Here is a 19,993-nt window from a genome sequence, read left to right on the forward strand (position 1 = left end):
AAGAGGAAATATCTTGCACAGTTCCTGTCCCAGATCTGAAATTAATCTTTTCTTCCAAGAGCTCGGCCTCCTTCTGTGTTAAATGGTACTGAGACCACAATCTGGGCGTGAGGAGTGCACAACATCATTGGGCTGGTCATTGTGTCTAGGCCTTTCCTGGAGATGGGAGCTAGCGCAATTTTTTTTTTTTAATTAAGAAATATACCATGAGTCTCTACTGAGAGTCTAAAGTAAGCTGTCATACCAAATACCAAGGAAGCTGCTGAAACTGCTGGAGTCACGGCAAAGGACATCTGCACCACCTGGCCTGAAGGGGCTCCCCCTAGGGGACAACTTGAATATAAAAACATAAATGACTCCAATGGATTGCAGCATACCAGATACATTACAATCCATGATGATGGTAAAAAAAAGTAACAAAACAACAAGAAAAAACAAATTAAGTGTATGTAGAAGCTGCTAAGGGCACAGCTCATTATTCTGAAAATGGCAAGCAAAGGGAAAGAGTCAAGCATTTACCATGCCTTCTCTGCACGGACTCTATTTTAGATTAACAAAATAGCTCAGGGGTACTTACTAATTCTAGCTAGTTGAAGAGAAGGAATGACAGAATACCACTGTTCTACAACTGCTAATGAGCAATATTACCACTGGTACTAAACCCATGAGGTGAGAGGCTGTTGGGGAAGAGCAGAATGGATGAGCTGGAGGCACCGTGTTTGAAGCACTGACAAATTCTCATATTGCAGAGACAGGAAGAAGTGGACCTTATGTGGCTCCTGATGTAACACATGGGAAGTGCAAGCACCACCCACTGGGTGTGCCAAGCACACTCACGCATGCACACACTCATACTTGAAGCTGACCAGGGCTCTCAACATAACTAACAGAAATTCAGAGCATCCAGGATGGTGCTAAATGACTCCACAGGACACAATGACCAAATCTGGAAAGCGGGAAACACCACAGTATGAATAACTTATTTCTTCAATTAATAAATGGTAATGAAAGGAAGGGTGGTATTTAGATGAAGAGACATACAAATCAAACCAATATTTGGACTTGTTTGGATCTTAATGAAAAGGTATTTGTAAGACAATCAGAGAAATCTGAATGCTTTGATTCTACATGAAATAAGTTACCATTAATTTTTAAGATTTGATCATGGTATTGTGGTTGTTTTAGAAAAGTACAATTTAATGTGTCGATACTTACTAAACTATTTGCAGATAAAATGATGTAATATCTGGAATTTAAAACAATCCAGTGAAGATGGGCACTGCCCATAGGCTGATAATCACTGAACCTGGGTGAGATGCATATGATTCGTTCTTTATTTTGTACACATCTTTATACTTACACCACAAAATGTTTAAAGACATCCAATGAAAAACACTACAGAATTCTAGTGAACAAAGGAATCCGAACAGGCCTCTGTTTTACCATTTCACCTAAATATCTTTCTTAATTAAAATAATTAAGTAGACCAAGATGGCGGGATAGGTAATCACCTATACCTGCTGCCTCTCACAACCACATCAAAATTACAAGTAAACGGCAGAACAACGACCACCCAGAACCACAGGAAAGCTGGCTGGGTGGAAGTTCCACAAATAGAGAGGTGAAGAAGGCGCACTGAGACCGGTAAGAGGTGCGGAGGCGCGGAAGGTGCTGGCACCTGGATGGGCTGTTCTTTAAACCAGGAGGGAGATACCATCTCCCGCTTGCTCTGAACTCCAGTTCTGGGCAAGATTCTGGGGGACCCAGACACATACGGGGAGAAACTGGACTGTCTGGCATTGGGACAGGAACCTGAGGGCGGCTTACTCTTACTCGCAGCAATCATTGTTCCTGCACAGGTGCACGGGACGTGGAGAACCAGGGACTTCTCTGGTTCAGGGAAGCCATTGCTGTTTGCTCCGGCCTGGTGATTCCCAGAGACCCGCTCCACCCAATTTACAACCCCACCCAAGCTGTGTGCATTGGCTTTTGCATATGAATGGCCTGTCCTTTCACCTAAAACAAACTGCAGCTGGGTCAGAGAGCCCCAGAGGTTCCAAAAGAAGGCCTACTACCTGGCAGCAGCAGCAGCCTTGCTTCACAGCTGGACCTCATCTGGGCACTTCCAAACCCCATACAAAGAGAAGGAATCTGCAGATGTGTCTGTAGCTCCTGCTGGGCGGCCCCAGACAGTGGCTGACCTTGCACCTCCTTGGAGATGATAATGGATTACAACTTTTCACATCCATCAGAGACACACTCAAGGGGCAGACTCAGTGAGCACCAAAGCCCTACTGAAGCAAGTCCTGCCCCATAAGGGTGTCTCCTGCACAACAGATCTTCCAGTGTAGACACAGCTGGTCACCACAGCCAATTGGCCTGGAGGTCAATTCCTCCCAGTGATACCAAAAGCAATCAAGGAACTACAACAAGACTGTGCAAACATCCCACATAGGGGTGCACCAAGAGCATCCACCTCAGGTGACTGGGGAGGCTGAGCCACTGGGCCCTATAGAACACCAACCATACAAGGCCACACTATCAACTCAAGTAGACTTAGCAGCTACCCAGTACATAGAAACAAACACAGGAAAGCAGCCAAAATGCAGAGACAAAGAAACAAGTCACAAACGAAAGAAATGGATGAAAGCAAAATACTGGATATAGAGTTCAAAATTACGGTTATAAGGTTACTCAAGAATCTTCTAGAAACCTCTGAGAAATTTAGTGGGACCCTCAAGGATATGAAAAGGACCAATCAGAAATTAAGCATACACTGACCGAAATAAAGAATAATATAGAGAGATCCAACAGCAGATGAGAGGATCCCAAGAATCAAGTCAAAGATTTGAAATATGAAGAAGCAAAAAACACCCAACCGGAAAAGCAAAAAGAAAAAAAGAATCCGAAAATATGAATACAGTGTAAGGAGCCTCTGGGACAACTTCAAGCGTACCAACATCCGAATTATGGGGGTGCCAGAAGAAGAGAGAGAGCAAGATATTGAAAACATATTTGAAGAAATATTGACAAAAAACTTCCCCTACCTGGTGAAAGAAATAGACTTACAAGTCCAGGAAGTGCAGAGAACCCCAAACAAGAGGAATCTAAAGAGGACCACACCAAGACACATCATAATTAAAATGCCAAGGGCAAAAGACAAAGAGAGAATCTTAAAAGCATCAAGAGAAAAACAGTTACCTACAAGGGAGTACCCATGCGACTGTCAGCTGATTTCTCAACAGAAACTATGAGGCCAGAAGGGTGTGGCAAGAAATATTCAAAGTGATGAATAGCAAGAACCTACAACCAAGATTACACTACCCAGCAAAGCTATCATTCAGAATTGAAGCTCAGATAAAGAGCTTCACAGACAAGAAAAAGTTAAAGGAGTTCATCACTACCAAACCAGTATTATATGAAATGCTGAAGGGTGTTCTCTAAGAAGAGAAAGAAAAAGGTAAAGATAAAAATTATAAACAACAAAGTGACAACAAATACATATCAATCAACAAGTGAATCTAAAAATCAAGTGAATAAAAAATCTGAAGAACAGAATAAACTGGTGAATATAATAGGCAGGGGCACAGAAAGGGAGTGGACTGACAATTCTCAGGGGGGAAGGAGGTGTGGGGGGTAGAGGAAGAGACTGGACAAAAATCTTACACCTGTGGATGAGGACAATGTGGGGGTGGTAAGGGCATGGGGTGGGGAGGAAACCGGGTGAAGGGGAGCTATGGGGGAAGGGAACAACTGTAATAATCTGAACAATAAATATTTATTCAAAAAAAAATGATATAATTAAGTAGCATTCAATTTTGTTTTATACTAACTGGAGTCCAGAGAAGGGGAGGTAAATTATAATTAAACTCAAAACATCTAACAGGGCTGGCATTTCATAAACTTAAACAGCAGCGACAAGCAGGCACGCAGGCTCTCAGGTCCTGTTTGAAATAGTTACAATTAGTGACTGGGGCGGCTACAACTGTCTCCCACCGATTTGCTTAAATAGAAAGGCAGGTGGAAGCTCAAAGTAAGTACACCAGATAAGAATTTTCAGAGTTACAATTTCTCTCCCAAACAAAACAAAAACTCTCCCTGTCAGGATAGTCCATCACCTTCAGAAATGAAACAAATTATTAAACATAACAGGAAATAGTGTCAGAGGAGTCAGAATGCTGATGCAATGAGAACAACTAAACTAAATAAAGCAACAAGGAAAAGTAAACACCACCCCTATTTCCAACAGGTCTGAGTGGCAACAAGAACCTCAGAAAATCGGGTCTAAGGGTGAAAGAATGCAACGTGGAAACAGTCAATCAGTGTTGCTAAACACTGTGGCCACTGTTTCAAGTTTAATTGTTCTGAAGCACATAAATGACTTTGGTATGAATATAAGACAGTGTAAATAACAAAAACCTTTTTAAGAGTATCTCTGAACAGTGGACTTATTGACGATGGGATGTTGCCCTGATCACTTTCCCACGAGGTGGAAGTGATGACCCAGCGCGCCTGGCCTGCAGGGTGTCTGCGGGTCTCTGACCATAGTCCCACCTCAGGTGACCCTGCAGGATCTGTGTACACTGCTCAGCGAGGCAGCGGCCCCCCAGGAAGAGCTCGTACCTTCAGGAACGCTTCCTTTTGTTCAAGGTGCTTGCTGATCATCGGGGTGACGTGATCTGTCTCGGAATTGGGGCCCAGTTTGTCGGCTCCTCCACACCAGTCCTCTTCTCTCTTGTACTCCTGCTCCAGGCTCTCGAGGACACTGCAGACCTGTGGGCAGGAGACAGTTCCAGCTCAGAGGGACCCCAGCACCGGAGGGCACGGGCTGGCATCTGTGGGGAGCATTTTCAAAGCGTCCCGAGGACCAAACCACTGGAAGGAACCACGGGTCCATCTAACACGAGGATTGCCCATGCAGGCCTTTCCGAACAGGGACAAAACAAAAGCTGGGTTTCCTGTCTCCCTCAGACATGTTTCAGGTCGTATACTTAAGTGATCGGAAAAGGGGTGCTTCTTAGCCACTTCCCAGACAATTACGCTTTGATGCCTACGGTGAGTACAAGTGGTGTCACGTCTAAGAATGCTTCTCTTCTCTGCTGGGCTTGGAATGAGCTGGCTCAATGATGACTGACAAATGAATGATTGAGTTGTCCAATCCAATCGAGCTCAAAATAACATGCCAGTCGGGAGGAGCTGAGGGACTGGGCCCCCTCCCTACCTGCTCCGAGGTTTTGTAGAAGGCGACGGACGCGTTCACGAGCTTCAGGCGGTCTTCCATCTTGAGCATGAGCTGCTGCCAGTGCGAGGCCACCTTCTCGGCGCAGTCCCGGATCATGTCCATGTCGTAGTGGTTGGCCTGCAGCATGGCCTCTGCCTTCTGCTGCACCTGCAGCGCGCTCTGGTGTGTTTTCTAAGGGGAGGAAAGGGAGAGCGCACTTAACAGGGGTGCCACGCACTTACTGGAAAGGCACTGGCAACGCCACGGCCTTCCGTGCCCCTTGCTTTTATAGAAACCGCCTCAGTTAATGCTCATTAGGACACTTCTAAAAACAGCAGATAGTTTAGTTAAAAACATGTTTTCATGCCTAGCAACGCCTGCTTCTATTTAAATGAGCTAATGAAGGATGAAATGCATTAAGACTTTCCAGGCCTCCGTGGTGGGGTCTCGGCCTGAGAAGGAGCAGGAGAAACCTTTAACAGCCAACATTCTAGAAAAGCTGCTGAAATAGTCCAAGTGTATTATTCCTATTGATCCTTCTTATAATAGCAGCTACAGGCAAAGGAACAAGTAGGGAAAAGGTGGCCACAGTGAAGGCTTTTTATTTTCATTTTCAACTTTAACTTTGGACAAGAGTAAAATGTTCTCAAGAACTATTGATTTACAAAAAAAGAAAGAAAAGAACAGCTAAGGCTGAACCAACGGCTTTCCCTGGAGGTCCACGCCATGATGAATCTATGAACATAACACAATGATCCAGGAGACCTCCTGCTCTGTGTCCTCCCTGGAAGGTTGCAGGGGGGTGGGGGGTGGGGGTGGGGGGTGGGGGGGGGTGGGGGGGGGCGCGAGGCCAGGTCTCTCAGTGAAGAAATGACTTCTGGGTAGGGGAGTGCGTGGGTCTCCGTGGACTCAGATTCCTTTCTCTTTTTTCATTTATTAACAATACCAAAATTTTGTATTTCACCTGAAAAGGAGCTAATGATTCCACAGGACACTGTCCCCGATGTAGTCCCAACACCACACAGTGATGCGCTGACAATGTAATTACTGGGAATCACTGGCACAGTGTACAATTTTCAAAAGATGCCCAGAGTCTGGGCTTCCAGAGTGTTGATGTGTGTCCACTGGCACTGAGTGGTTAAAAATAAACCAGTCTAAGGCACAAATTAATGGCCATCTCTGTGGCTCCCTTCTCTGGCTGACAATATGTATGTAAAGAGGGCAGAAAACGCCGAAACCGGTTTGGCTCAGTGGATAGAGCGTCGGCCTGCGGACTGAAGGGTCCCGGGTTCGATTCCGGTCAAGGGCATGTACCTGGGTTGCGGGCATATCCCCAGTGGGGGATGTGCAGGAGGCAGCTGATCGATGTTTCTCTCTCATCGATGTTTCTAACTCTCTATCTCTCTCCCTTCCTCTCTGTAAAAAATCAATAAAATATATTAAAAAAAATAAAATATATTTAAAAAAAAAAAAGAGAGAGCAGAAAACAAGTTCTGTGTAATCAAATGCTCTTTCACCTTTGGCTTTACCTTGAGACCACCTGTCATAATTGTAACTGCTCCTCAAACCTAAAAGTAATCATCGACCTCCTTTGAGGGTGAACTTGGGCAGGCCTGAAGCGGCCCGAGCCGTTCTGCTAACGTCCTGGGTGGCACTGACACTCAAGACTGAGACAATGGCTGAGTAACGCCCTTCCCCAGGGCGCAGGGGTTTGTGGACAGCACTGGGTCACCCACCGGCAACAGTGAAGCGTGATTTGTGCCTGGTCTTGGTGAGCCGCCCAGAGCGCTTTATTTGCTGAGGCTGCTTATATAGTAGGAATGTGCCCATGAGACCAGAAAAATATAAAATGCCTGAGCCGAGATGCCAGCTCGAGGTACCTCGTGCCAGGCATTCCCGACCCAGAAGGTCCACCCCAGTAGGACCCCAGGACGCCCTGGGACCCTCTGCCGTGAGGCTGCCTAACTAGCATGCACAGCCTCGCTCCTCCACAGGGCCAGGCTGAGGCCTTCTCCTGTGACACCCTGTGGGCTTGTAAGCATTGCCGTTTGGGGTCCCGTGGAACCCCATTTTGGCTTCCAGGGTCAGTGCTACGTGAGGGATGAAGCAGGCCTGCCTCCCGGGGGAAAGACCCGCTCGAGGCGCCAGCGCCCTACCTCGATGGCGTGCTGGAACTGCTCGTGCTCCCGCTGCAGCTGCTCCGCCTCCTGCAGCGAGCTGGCCGTGATGAGCCCGGCGTTCAGCATCGACTCGCCGTTGCGGATCCAGCCCAGCACCTGAAACGGTACACAGGTCATCCAAGCGCGGCCCTTCCCGGGGCAGCCCGTGGACCAGCAGTGACGTGATCCAAGCAGCAAGGTGGCTGAGCTGCTCACATCAGCCACATGAAGCTGGTTTCCGTATGACCCTCCTGCCCACAGCCTGAGACCCGTCTGGAGTGTGCGACCCTAAGTGCTGCACTGTTAAGTGGATGCTGTTATTTTTAGTTGCAAACGGGAGCTGAAAGGGTAGAGGGTCCAGAGGATGGTTATTAGTCCACAGGCCAAAACAGGTTGGGGACCACATATCCCAAAACCAACGGCCACAAAGAATTCTCTGCTAATAAAAAAATATATATATATTTTTCATTCTTTCAGTCCTAATGAAAATGCAAACTTGGCAAACTACTTGGTAAGGGAACTGTTTCATCCCAGTAATAAATTTTCCATTTTAGCATCAGTATTAGGTGGCACAATAACTGAAATGTGAACAAAGCTGTACTCTATGCTCAGAGGCAAACCAGGAGATCCTCAACCTCACACACCAAGAGAAGTCGCCTCTGACAGCCGAAGCCAGCGGCTGCGGAAGTCACTCCGGGTAGTTATTTGTGGCAGAGACAGCTCATTCCTAATACCTATTTTCCTTGTCTCCTTTACTCAGAAAACCCCAACTTTTGGGGACAGCTTAAAATAAAGCCACCTCTCAGCCACGATGACAGCTCAGGTACAGCTATGACATAATCCTAGCACTGAGATCAAAGCAGTCGCCTCTGGGGGATTTTGTGAAAATATTTTTCTGGTACATGTTTTGCCTTTTTCTTGTTACATTTTCCCTTCCTGATGCCTGGGCTGTGGAGGTGATGGTTGGGGCTACAACACCGTTTGGACCACAAGCAAAGGGCCACCTACCATCAAGATCTCAGCTAATACACCACGGGCCACCTTCCGACTCGTTACGTGGTTGTGGACTCTGTTACTCATTAGGCAAATGCAGTTCCTAATGAATATGTCCGTCTATCCCTATGTGTTTTAGGTGAATTGTTCTATGTTTGGCAAGAAGAAGAACTTCATTAAGTGGTCTTTAAAAGGCAGCTCACATACTTTATCTCATTACAACAGGTGCTCTTTTAAAGACTTCTGTTTAATAACATGTCTGCTTTAATGCGAGCGCTGCCCACTTGCGCACCACCCCTCGCTCCTGGTCTAGAGCAGGGGCGGGGAACCTTTTTTCTGCCAAGGGCCATTTGGAGATTGATAACAGTATTGGTGGGCCATACAATTTTGTCAACTTAAAATTTGGCCTCTACATTTGGTCAAACATTTAATTAACTCACCCCTAATGCCTTGGCAGGAACAGACCAAATGATTTCATGGGCCTTATACAGCTCGTGGGCGGGACACTCCCCACCCTGGTCTAGAGGCACCTTAAATCCCCTCGGATCAAACTAACACGTGCTTTTCTGTGCATCTACCAGCAAGCCGTACTGTCCCAGCATCATAACAGTGTATTTGGCAGTAAAACCACATGGTCATTTAGACCAGTAAGCAAAGCATACAGGGTTTTAAGCAAGAGAATAGCAATAATAAAACGAACGACATGGATGTTCCTCTCGAAGCCTTTCCCACCACAGCGCGAACACAGCTGTCCAGGCAGTGGCTGAGTTTCTACGCTCGATGTGGCTGCATTAGGGTGGGTGTTAGGTTATGCACCAGGACAGCCGTGCTCTGACCAGGGCCAACCGTTCCCAAGGCATCCAGGACCGAATTACAGGCCCCTCCACGTGCCTGTCCCTGGCTCTGGGCCAGCATGTGCTTACCTGCTTCACCTCCGCCTGCAGGTGGCGCAGCTGCACACACTGCTCCAGGTGCTTCCGATGCTGCTCTGCGGCCAAGTCCAGCTCCTGCTGCTTTTCGTGCAGAAACTCCAACAAGTCCTGGACCCGCGTAGCCATGTCCACGTCTCTGTCGCAAAGCAGCTCCACGCCTGCGGACACCAGAGGGAGACCCTAGAATTCAACTCGCATTTCAATTTGTTCTTAAGGTTGCACGCAGTCGGTCTGTGTGTCACCTCCCAGCTGGGGCCGGGCTGTCATGCTGAAGGCCACATGCAGGGAGGGCCCAGCGCAGGGCAGTGTGACACCTGCCTGGCAGCATGTGAGGAGTCCCAGAGAATGTATCTGACGTGTTAAAGCCCAAGTAATAATGTCCCGCCCACCACACTGAGCCCGTCTCCTGTCAGTCCACTTCTCCTACAATAACCACGAAAATGTGGCATCCTTTATAAATGAGAACTTGGGCTTGGTTTTGTTGTTACCTGCTGGACATCTAGTTTACATTTCAGGAAGCATTTAAGAACATGATTTGTGTAAAATGAGTAATGGCATATTCAGCTTGTTGCTAAGTTTCTTAACACCATAGCCTTCTCTCTACATTTTTGAGCCCATAGTGCCATCTGCTGGTAAAGTATAAATTAAAAAAATATATAAAGAATGGGAAAATATTTTCTAGGGATTTACATTTCACTCAGAGCTACAACAGATCATTTACAAAATTAAAGTTCATGCTGCTTATAATAACATCTAAGAATATTAAGGGTAACTGCACTGACCGTAATGTTAAATGTGATCATATTATGTGTGTGTGTGTGGGGGGGGGGGGGCGGTGGGGGGTGAGAAGCAGAATGTTTTCTTCTAAGGAGCGTCTATAACAGCGGTTCTCAACCTGTGGGTCGCCACCCCTTTGGCGGTCGAACGACCCTTTTACAGGGGTCGCTTAAGACCACCCTGCATATCAGATATTTACATTACGATTCATAACAGTAGCAACATTACAGTTATGAAGTAGCAACAAAAATAATTTTATGGTTGGGTCACAACATGAGGAACTGCATTTAAAGGGCCAGAAGGTTGAGAACCACTGATCTATAACATCTATACTGTAGGGGCGCCCTGAACCCTGCAGGCATCCACTGCGATAACCTGGACGAGCTCCCACGGGGACCCGAGGAGCCACTGCGGACGCAGAGAGAGCGCACTCCTTACCAGAGGCCTGCACTTCATTGACGTACTGCAGGAGGTCCTGCCCCTGGTGGATGACATCGAAGGTCAGGTTGTTCATGGTCAGGGCTTTGTCCGCGTGGTGCTGGAGGCGCTGTTCCGCTATTGTGAGGTCTTCTGTGTCAAAGTCATTCATTTGCTGAGAAAGCTCATCGTTCCAAGACTCAAGGTCTGAGATGATCTGACGGAGGAAAGTCTCTCTTTAGGACCAAGACTTAAAAATAAGAATCTGTTGCAATAGCTTCCGTGCCCGGTAGGGAAGGAAGGGACTCATGGGATCGTGTTAGAAGGACACAAAGGCCAACTGAAGGGGCTCCCACTGTCCAATGATGGGACAATTAGACACTAAACAAATACAAAATGACCACCATTGAACAGAATGTATAAAACACACAAAAATCCATGAACTCCTAGTGATGTTTAAAAAGAAGAGCTAAAAGCCAAAAATTAAACTAAAAACTCTTTGGTTCCGATTAGAGGTAGTCAGGGAACTAATCTTTCTTCTAAAAACTGTGAACCATAGTAGAAAACTATATAAGCATAAAATGGTGCAGGAAAATTCCCCTTTCTGGATAAATCTAGCTATTAAACGTAGAAAGCATAATAACATCAGAACATTTTATTCTAATTATTGTTTAGAGCAGGGGTCCTCAAACTACGGCCCACGGGCCGCATGCGGCCCGCCGAAAACATTTATGCGGCCCGCCCGGTGTTTTTGCCGCTGCTGCCTGTCCTGCTTAGCAGCCGACTCATCCCGGGCCCGCAGTGCGCATGTGTGGAATGTCTGAGGGACAGTGAACTGGCCCCCTGTTTAAAAAGTTTGAGGACCTCTGGTTTAGAGTCTAGTAAACTGGGTAATGATCACCACTGCATAGTAAGCCATGAGGAAGGCTGATGGGGAACGAACACTGGAAGGATCAGGCTGCAGCCTCCTGAGCCCAGAGACCCACCGTAGCTTCCCCAAAGGCGGCCGGACGGACAGCCCTCCGACTGGAGGAGCTGTGATGTGCCACCTGTGCAGCATTCTTGCACAGAAACAATTCCAATGAGGTCTTCACCTCTAACTGCTATGTGTACAGGAAATGCCGGGGAAAGAAAAACAGGTGAACAACTTGGAAGAAATCAAGTGATCAAAGGCAGAAAGCGGGACCTGAGCACTGATGAAGCCATTTCGACAAGTGGTGGTGTGGAGGGAGGAAGGGCGGACGGAGAGGCCACCGTAGATGAACAGACGGAGCGGCCAGGGCGGGAGCGGGCCCCGTGCAGCCCTACTGAGGTGCTGCGGCCTCTGAACAGCCGGGCCTGAGGACAACCAGGGTGACTGCTAGACTGCTGGGGTGTTCAGGGAGTTGTGCTCATGGAAGAAAATGGCCTCGTTTCTTAGGGAAGTCGGCAGGGGTGAAATGACACGCCGACAACATTTTTCTCTAAAATGCTACAGCACAACAAAAACAAAAAAGGGACTGAAGCAAGGAGGGCTGTGCTGTCCTCACCACCTTGGTGCAAACCGTTCATTATATACTCTTTAAAAATTAAGAGTAAAATGATAACATCCAGAAGGGAGGAAAAGCCTTCTTGTGGAAGAGTAGCATACGATACACTTCAATGGAAACACATCTCCCATCGATGCTATTCCTTTCTCCACATGAGCAGTAAGCGAATTAGTGTGAAAATCCGTGAAAGTGTGCACAGACTCCGGCTAGGAGATGGGAAGTAATTAGAAACTTATGGCTTCCCCAAACTCCTTTGCACAAGTCGTCTCAGTTTATTTGTTTATTACAGAGGCCGTATACAACATGCATATTATATTAACCTATTAAGTTATGCTTATTAATACAACAAAAAATTTAAACAATGCCAAATTAGACATAAACCAAAAAGCCACTGGGGGAAAATATTGTTAAAAAGGAAAAAATGGACCATATCTTTAACCTTTACCTCCACTCTAAGGGGATTCTTTCTTAATGTTTGTTTGTTTCCTGGCACTGAGGGAGAAGACACGGCGTGTGGTGAGAGACAGACGCGGGGATGGTCTCACGGAGGAGACACCATCAGGCTCAGACAGCATCAAGCAACGGGCAATAAACACAGATCACTGTGCTCAGACCAGCAGGATTTGAAAACACTCGCTTGGCCTAAAGAACCCTGGCATGGCCGTGATCTAGGGTCATCAGGAAAATCCCGCCCACAGTTTAGCATTCGAGCTGGCCAACCATCCGAGCCAAGAAAAAAACCTGTGCCAAAAACAAAGCTGATGAAAGTGGAAGTCATTTTTGAATATTAATTCTTTGGAGAAATAGCTCTGAAACAACTTTTTTAAGCGTATCGCAGGATTTTTATTAAGTCTAAATTTTCTTCCTAAACATATATATGGTTTAGTTATGACTGTTTCCATACCTAACCTGTCACAGGATACTACAGTAGTTATTTTGTTTTTCAAGCAATAGAGCAGATTTTACTGGTACACCGGAAGCTGAAATCGCAGTAGGCTAAGTAACAGATGAATTTCCACCAACAACATAACTGCATGCTTCCTATGGGTAGTCAGATGAGGCATTTTCCCAGTAAGAGAGAAAATCCCACATGAAACCTAAACTGCTCAGATCTTCACGTTTCAGGGTCATTCGAGAGAAAAAAGGTTCCAAGGACCTGACGTGCTAAAAGGTTTTACACTGTATCCTAGCGCCCTGTGAATGCACTGCAGGCTCCATTCCTGGGCTCAGGCGTCACCTGCCCGGCCTGGCAGCCTGGCCTTACTGAGCCACGTGTAACTCCCGGCTTTAGTGTGGGGAAGTCGCCTGGCGTTCCTGACCTCCATTTATTACACTGGTTCAATGAGAACAGAAATATAATGAGTTATTTCCCCCTTTAAAGACCATTAATACAAGTGAAGTCATTTTCCCCCCCAAATAGCCAAGGTCTTGGAAGGAGAAACTTCAAATAATGCTTCTGACTGCTTTGCGTTGCTTTAACTGAAACTATTTAATCAGCAGCCACATTTACCAAAGCAGTTCCTCTAAAGCAGAGGTCAGAGAGGAAAGCAGGCTGCCTGCGGGGTCCTGCTCGCACAGGCTGCAGGGGCGGGGCCTGACCGCTGAGGCCAGAGCCTTTCTCCACGTGGCTCCAAACCACGTGGCTCCAAATCACGTGGCTCCAAACCATGTGGCTCCGAGTGGGTTTAAGTGTCAAGACTCAGAGAGCAGGCTGTAGTTTTTTCAGGGACATGTGAGAGTTCAATACCTTTCTTGTCATTAACAGATGATGATAATGAACACAGCCAAGGAGGTTGTCCTTTTATGAAACCACTGATGGATGTTTACACAGCAGCCAACCAACGGGCCCCCCAGAAGGCCTGCCCAGGGCCTGGCCCCTGCACCACACGCCCCTCAGAGCAGGGCCCACAGACAGGCCTCGGGAAGCACAGAAGGCCCACTTCAGGCGAAGGTAACCACAGCAGTCGACACTGAGCCCTGCCTCACGCTGCCTTAAGCAGCACTCAGGGTCCACTCCAAGGCCTGCCTCACCCTGCCTTTGGCAGCCCTTAGGGTCTGGCCCACGTGCTCTCACAGCACTGCTCACACCCAGGACAAGGGATCGATATGGGGAGAGCCTCCTCCAGACATCCTGGTGGGCGGTCGGGGACCCCCGGGGCGGCCGTCACTACCACCAGCCCCCGGAAACCAGCCGCCCCAGCTGAGGTGAGCTTCGGTTCCTTTCCTCACGTTTCACAGACACTCGCAGTGTCATCCCACCGCACTTCCTTCTGCCTGCACTCCAAGTTCAAACAAAGCCCTTCCCGGGCACAGAACGGAGAAGCCCCTCCTTCTGGAGAAGAAAAAGGAAAGAAGCCTGAACTTCCTTCTCCCAGTCACACATGAGGCGTAAAAGTCGCATGGTAACTAAGAATGACAGACCATCTGAGACCCTTCTGTGGGGGAATTCCCGAAGAGGCCCTCACCGCAGGCCCAGCGTGTTCGTCTCGGGCAGAGCAGGAGGGGGGCGGGGAGGAAGGAGAGACGACCCCTGCTTGAGCTTGTGCCCCTGCTTCCAGGTCAGGGAGAGCTGCGTGGGACCCAGTGGAGGCGAGAAGCCAAGAGGGCGAGAGGGGCCGGTCCCAGCAGCTCTGCCCTCACCCTCCACACTGGCCTTGCTCTATCCTGTGTGCAACGCGGGCCCTGCAGTGCCCGCTGCCTCCGCCAGTTCCAACTTCAGACAGAGGAGCCGAGTCCCAGCCCCCAGTTCCCTTCCTCTCTCCTCCTGGCAGCGGCCCAGGCCCAGGGAAGGACACAGGGCGGAGCGGGCGGGCACTCACGTCGATGGCGTCCCTCTCGAAGATGCGCAGCTGCAGGAAGAGGTCCAGCTTGATCTTGCGCTCCTGGAACAGCTCCTCCATCTGGGCCTGCGCCTCGTCCAGCTGCTGCAGCACCGTCTCGATGTGGCTGATGGAGCTGTTGTGGGGGGTCTTGTTGTTGGAGATGGCCGAGTCCCTGGGAGGGAGCAGAGAGGGAAACGGGATTTCAAAGAGACAAACAGGAATTGGAGGAGCAAGTCGCACATTGTCAGATCCCAGATCCGGCAGCTCGGGACCTGGGGGGAGAGAGCCGGCAGGAAGCGGCTGCCTGTCTCAGAAAGGACGGCCGCCCCTCCCGCAGAACAACAGCAGCTTCCTCCTCCAGCAGCTCCCAGACCTGAGGGAGCACAGAGCCTCTCCCTCTCCGGCCTCTCCTCGCTCTCACAAGAATCTAACGATCGCGTAAGGCCAGTCAGCAGGGATCACTTCCAGCCGCTTTCTCCTTAAGTAGACGGAAGAGCTGCTACCTGTTCACCATGAACGGTGGTTCTATTAGTCATTGGGGTTAAACTCCAATGCATCAACAAAGCCTCTATCGAGCTACGTTGCCCGACTTCGCAAAGTGAACACCAGGTGAAGGTATCACCAACGATTCATTCTCTGGCCTCCGAGGAGCAGTCGGGAGATTTCATTTACGTAAACGGTCCCTGTGATGCTTCCAGCCCCAGCACTGTCCCGACTTCCTGCCACCAGGTCGCGACGGGCAGGGGTCAGCCGGGCCGGGCCTGCCTGGGCCTCAGCTTTGAGAAGGGGACACCACCACATTCTAGAGACAGGTCACCGGGGCCTGAGGACACGGTCCTGGGAGGTTTAAGTAAAATTTCGTTCATTACTAAGTAAGTGCTAGGAGGGACTATTAGTAAAAGCTGAATTCTGGGTTTATTAGGCAATGCTGTAATGAGAAAACTTACAGAGAAAAAACCGTAAGGGGGAAAAAGAAAAGAGAGAGCTGCTACTCTGCATTACGCTCACAGACACTATTTGTTCTCTACCCCATTGGGCAGAGAATTATAGGCAATTGTTCCCAAAAGCGAGGGGAAGGGGAAACGCTGGCAGGGTTTCAAAGGGCCCGAGCTCAGCGGGAGGCGGGGCGGGCCCACCTCAGCTGCTGGATGAGGTCCTCCCCTTCCTTGATCACGTTGACGGTCACTTGCAGGGTTGTCTGCTGCTGCTGGCCAAACCGCTTGATGAGGTCCTGCACAGCCTCCACCGACTCGGCGTACACGTCGTCCAGCAGCTCCTTCTGCAGCTCCTCCAGCCATGTCCACAGCTGGAGGGAGACAGTGAGGCCGCGTCACCGCCAGGGTAGGCCCCGTGCGAGAGGGCGAGGGGGCGGGAGGGCAGGGGCAGGCTGCCCCGGGGGAGCGGGAGGGAGGAGAAGTACCCCAAACAGTCCGACAGCCAGCAGCAAAGAGGCACAAAAAACGCAGCATGTGACGACTGCGGCTGCGAGGTGAGAAAGTGAACAGGCAGAGAGCCAAAGGGGATGGTCAGAGAAGAGAAAGACAGGACGGGAAGTGGCTCTTCCCGATTCTGCCCAGGCTCCACCTGGGTGCAACAGAATCGGAAAAGACCCTCCAACACCTGCCACACGTGACGGCATTCTCTCACGCAGCCCGGGTGGCTTTTATTTTACTCTTAGCAAGGGCGCTGCAGTCTGTTGTTGATTATTAAACCTCTCCACAGACATGGGTGCTTTCCAGCCCTCAGACAAGAAGGAAGCGTGGAGCGTGGTGGAATGATGCTTCCCCAGGCCCGGCAGGAGACGGAATGTGGCACAGCTAGGTTCCACGCCCGGCCAGGCCAAGGTCACGGTCACAGTCCTTCATGAAGGAGTGGGCATCCCAAAACCCTTGCAAACCCGCACTGCCACTGCCACCGCCTCGAACACTGCGCCCGGGACCTGGGTGGGTAAGACCTCTGGCTTTGGTCTGGTGGGAGCAGAGCCCTCCACCCGCTTCGGGGAGCCGCTCCAGGTCTCGGGGAGCCGTTCAGCGAGCTGGAGAGGCAGTTAATTAAGCCGAATGGGCCCTGGGCGTGGAGGTGGTTTGTGTGGGGAGAAAATGCTCCCTCCTTCCCCAGGGATGGGAGAATCACCTCCAGCACCTGAGAGTGTGGGGCCAGCGGCTGCCTGAGCTACAGGACACACTGCCCAGCCGCACGCGCCAGCCTCGGGGCTGAGTCAGCTCCGGTGCACTTGCCGAAGCAAGAGTGTGCATTTGGCTTCTTGTTTCCAAACCCCTCCTTTTTGAAACTGCTCTGCTGAGGTATGACATGCAGTGAACTGCACGCGTTTCTCGGGGAAATGCGCTCCTGCACCCCCCTCACCCCCCCACCCCCCCTTCTGGCCGTCTCAGTAACTCCTTGAGGACGGTTGACACTGAGGGTCCTTGGTGTAGCAAGGAAATGCAGTGATCTCTTAGGCCTGGAGGCAACACTTTGCTAAAGCCTCTTAAATTCACGGGCTCCCAGCACAGAATGCCTTTCGGCGGCCCTTGGACACAGCCCTCCCACCCGCGGATTCCTGTCCTAGGATGGACACTGATGAAAAAGTGGACCTTTGCAACTGTCTTTTTTTTCCTGCCAAAAAAGAATAAAAGCAACAACAAACCACTTACTTCACTCCCTTCTTTCAAAGTCTCCACTGTGTTCCACCTTAATCCACGTGCTGCCCTACAGCTGCCCCCACCCTCCAGCCACTGTGGGGGAGCCCAGGGACAGAGGGCCCCGCACACCGGCCTGAGACAGCCCGCAACTGAGTGACGGCAGACGACGGAGGACTCTTCGGGAATGAATGGAGGGACACAGCACAGTAAGCTGCAGAGTTTAGGAATAGTGCTCCCTCAGCATACTCTGCTCATCCAGGGGCGCTGAATAATTTAAGCAAATGTATATCCAAAGAGGAGTGCTCTTCTCGCATGTGATCTAACGTCAGTATCAACGAGGAGAAAGGTACAGGAGCCAACGCTGCCCAGCACTGACCGCATCACAGAGGAGGGCCTGGGACACTTCAGACCACACGCTGGAGCCATGTAGCCCCCAGTTTTAGTGACACTGCGCTTTTAAAAGCTAGCATCTCATAACGTTAGTAGAAATGAGGTGCGTTAGTAGAAATGAAATTTGTTGTGCAAACACACGGAAATGCAAGTTTTAAAAGCCCACTAGAACACTGCAATATCAGCAACGCAACATTAATTAAGACAGCTGGCAGGAGTCCGCAGGTCCTGGATGAGACACACCTCCCACACAGCTGTCCCGGGTCCCCTCCCCCATTCAAACAGCTGGGTCAGGTCTCCTCGCTGACCCAGTGTGACCCCGCCTGTGGGACAGGATGCGGGGTGGGGGGAGGTGTCTGCAGAATTCCTCTTCTCCAGCAAATACTACCATTTAACACGACTTCCACTAAATACCATTTAAGTGACAGGACCAGTTGAACAAGTCTTGCTTCTACACACTGTGGAGAGGAGAGGAGTGCAAACCCCGCTTGAGGCACAATGCACCGCCGTGCTTCCACGACTCCACGGCCATCACATACGAGGTCGTCTTTTATCCCCAAGTAATTAAACCGAAACACTTCTCCTGAGAGGGGACACGGAATAACAGTGAAGAGAACCTCAGGTCCGTTCCTCACCTGGATCCAGGTGTCAGTTTATTCTCCTATGAGACGGGCCTGGTAATAATGCCTGGCTCGCAGGCTCCCGGGAAGATGAGGTAGGGTCATGTACCCACGTGGAGAGGTAGGTAAATGTTAACCACTACTATTAGTCTTGTTCTTGCAAGGAAAATTCTTCTAATAATAAGACTCACAATGTTTTAAAAGCCTTCTTTCTCTAGATATTATTCAAAATGTATCCAGGTCCCTACCAATTGTTCAAAATATGTCACAGTCTGGTCAGCTTAACACCATCCCACATTTTAATCTTTCACACCTAAAAATAGGACGGCGTGAGGAAAGTTGCTGGGATGTCTGGGCTTCTATAGAAATCACTTCCCCTGGCTTCCAGGGGACGTGCTGGGAGTGAGGCCTTTTCCTTTCCTCCGGGTAACCTTTAAAGAACTAGCTTATTCCCTCCACATCCTGGACACTTCAACACATGTCCATGGGGGACATGACTGCCCAGTGGAGCGCAGCTGTGCAGGAGCCCGCAGAGACCGGGCTGGGATCAGGCAGGTAAAGAGGGGGAAACCGAGGTCGGAGGAGCGAGGTTACCTCTAAGTCCATGATGTTCATGCCCAAAGGTCCTTTCCCCTTCAGAATGTTTCTGTCTGGTCCCAAGGAAATATTCTCATTCAAAAAGATCTCAGAGAAAAGTGCCCTGGCTGGTTTGGCTCAGTGGATAGAGCATCACCCTGTGAATTGAAGGGCTCCAAGTTCGATTCCTGTCAAGGGCACAAGCCCAGGTTGCAGGCTCAACTCAACTCCAAGTTGGGGGGGGTGGTGCAGGAGGCAGATGATCAATAATTCATGCTCACCACTGATGTTTCTATCTCTCTCTCCTTCTCCCTTACTCTCTGAAATCAATAAAGATATACTTAAAAAAAAGTCTCAGAGAAAAGTATTTCTGATGTCGATTTTAGATGAACTGATGCATTCGTCGTGCAACAGGATTCAGGCAACGCCTATGTTTAAGCTTTGAAAATGCTACCTATGCCTCCTAAAGTAAACTTTGCACAAAGCAATGAGAAAAGGTCTCCAGGAGGCCTGAAAATTTTTACCACAAGCTTCCTGAATGTGAAGAAAGAAACCTGTACTCCTGTGCTAGCTGTTAATTTGCAATAAAAGATAAATCTCTGCTTGACAGCAAGAGTTTCGTTCTAACCAAGTTCTCAGCGGCGTGGACTCTATGAGTAAGAACTGTGCCCACAGCCTCGGCTCCTCAGGCAGCCAGACTTAGGCAATGCTGCCCCCTAGAGGCCCTCTGAGCTGCAGCCAGGCCCACTTCATGGAAGAGAGCTTGAACCCAGCCCTCAGTGGCTGCAGTGCGCACAGGCCTGGGTCACAGAGCAGGCTGGGCTAGGGAGACACAGGGATTTCTGGGGAGAAAACTGAAAAAATCTGGATCCTGTGTCCACCCGAGTCTGACCCAGTTATACCCTTCCCACAAAC

The 19,993-nt window shown here is 49.4% G+C and overlaps 1 protein-coding gene across 8 annotated transcripts in view; it reads right to left on the minus strand.

Annotated features, from left to right (window-relative positions):
• The window catches only part of TRIO (trio Rho guanine nucleotide exchange factor), a 314,559-nt gene that overhangs the window by 117,161 nt on the left and 177,405 nt on the right, over positions 1-19,993 (minus strand). For all 8 annotated transcript variants that reach the window (XM_059694768.1, XM_059694767.1, XM_059694770.1 and 5 more), the window contains exons 12-18: positions 15,987-16,156; positions 14,848-15,022; positions 10,521-10,716; positions 9,297-9,463; positions 7,378-7,497; positions 5,222-5,413; positions 4,624-4,773 (exon numbers count right to left, since the gene is read on the minus strand). In XM_059694768.1, coding sequence (XP_059550751.1) covers positions 4,624-4,773; positions 5,222-5,413; positions 7,378-7,497; positions 9,297-9,463; positions 10,521-10,716; positions 14,848-15,022; positions 15,987-16,156 — 1,170 coding nt within the window. The remainder of the gene's footprint in view (positions 1-4,623; positions 4,774-5,221; positions 5,414-7,377; positions 7,498-9,296; positions 9,464-10,520; positions 10,717-14,847; positions 15,023-15,986; positions 16,157-19,993) is intronic.

This window comes from Myotis daubentonii, chromosome 4, assembly GCF_963259705.1.
Source record: "Myotis daubentonii chromosome 4, mMyoDau2.1, whole genome shotgun sequence".
Classification (NCBI taxonomy): Eukaryota; Metazoa; Chordata; class Mammalia; order Chiroptera; family Vespertilionidae; genus Myotis; species Myotis daubentonii.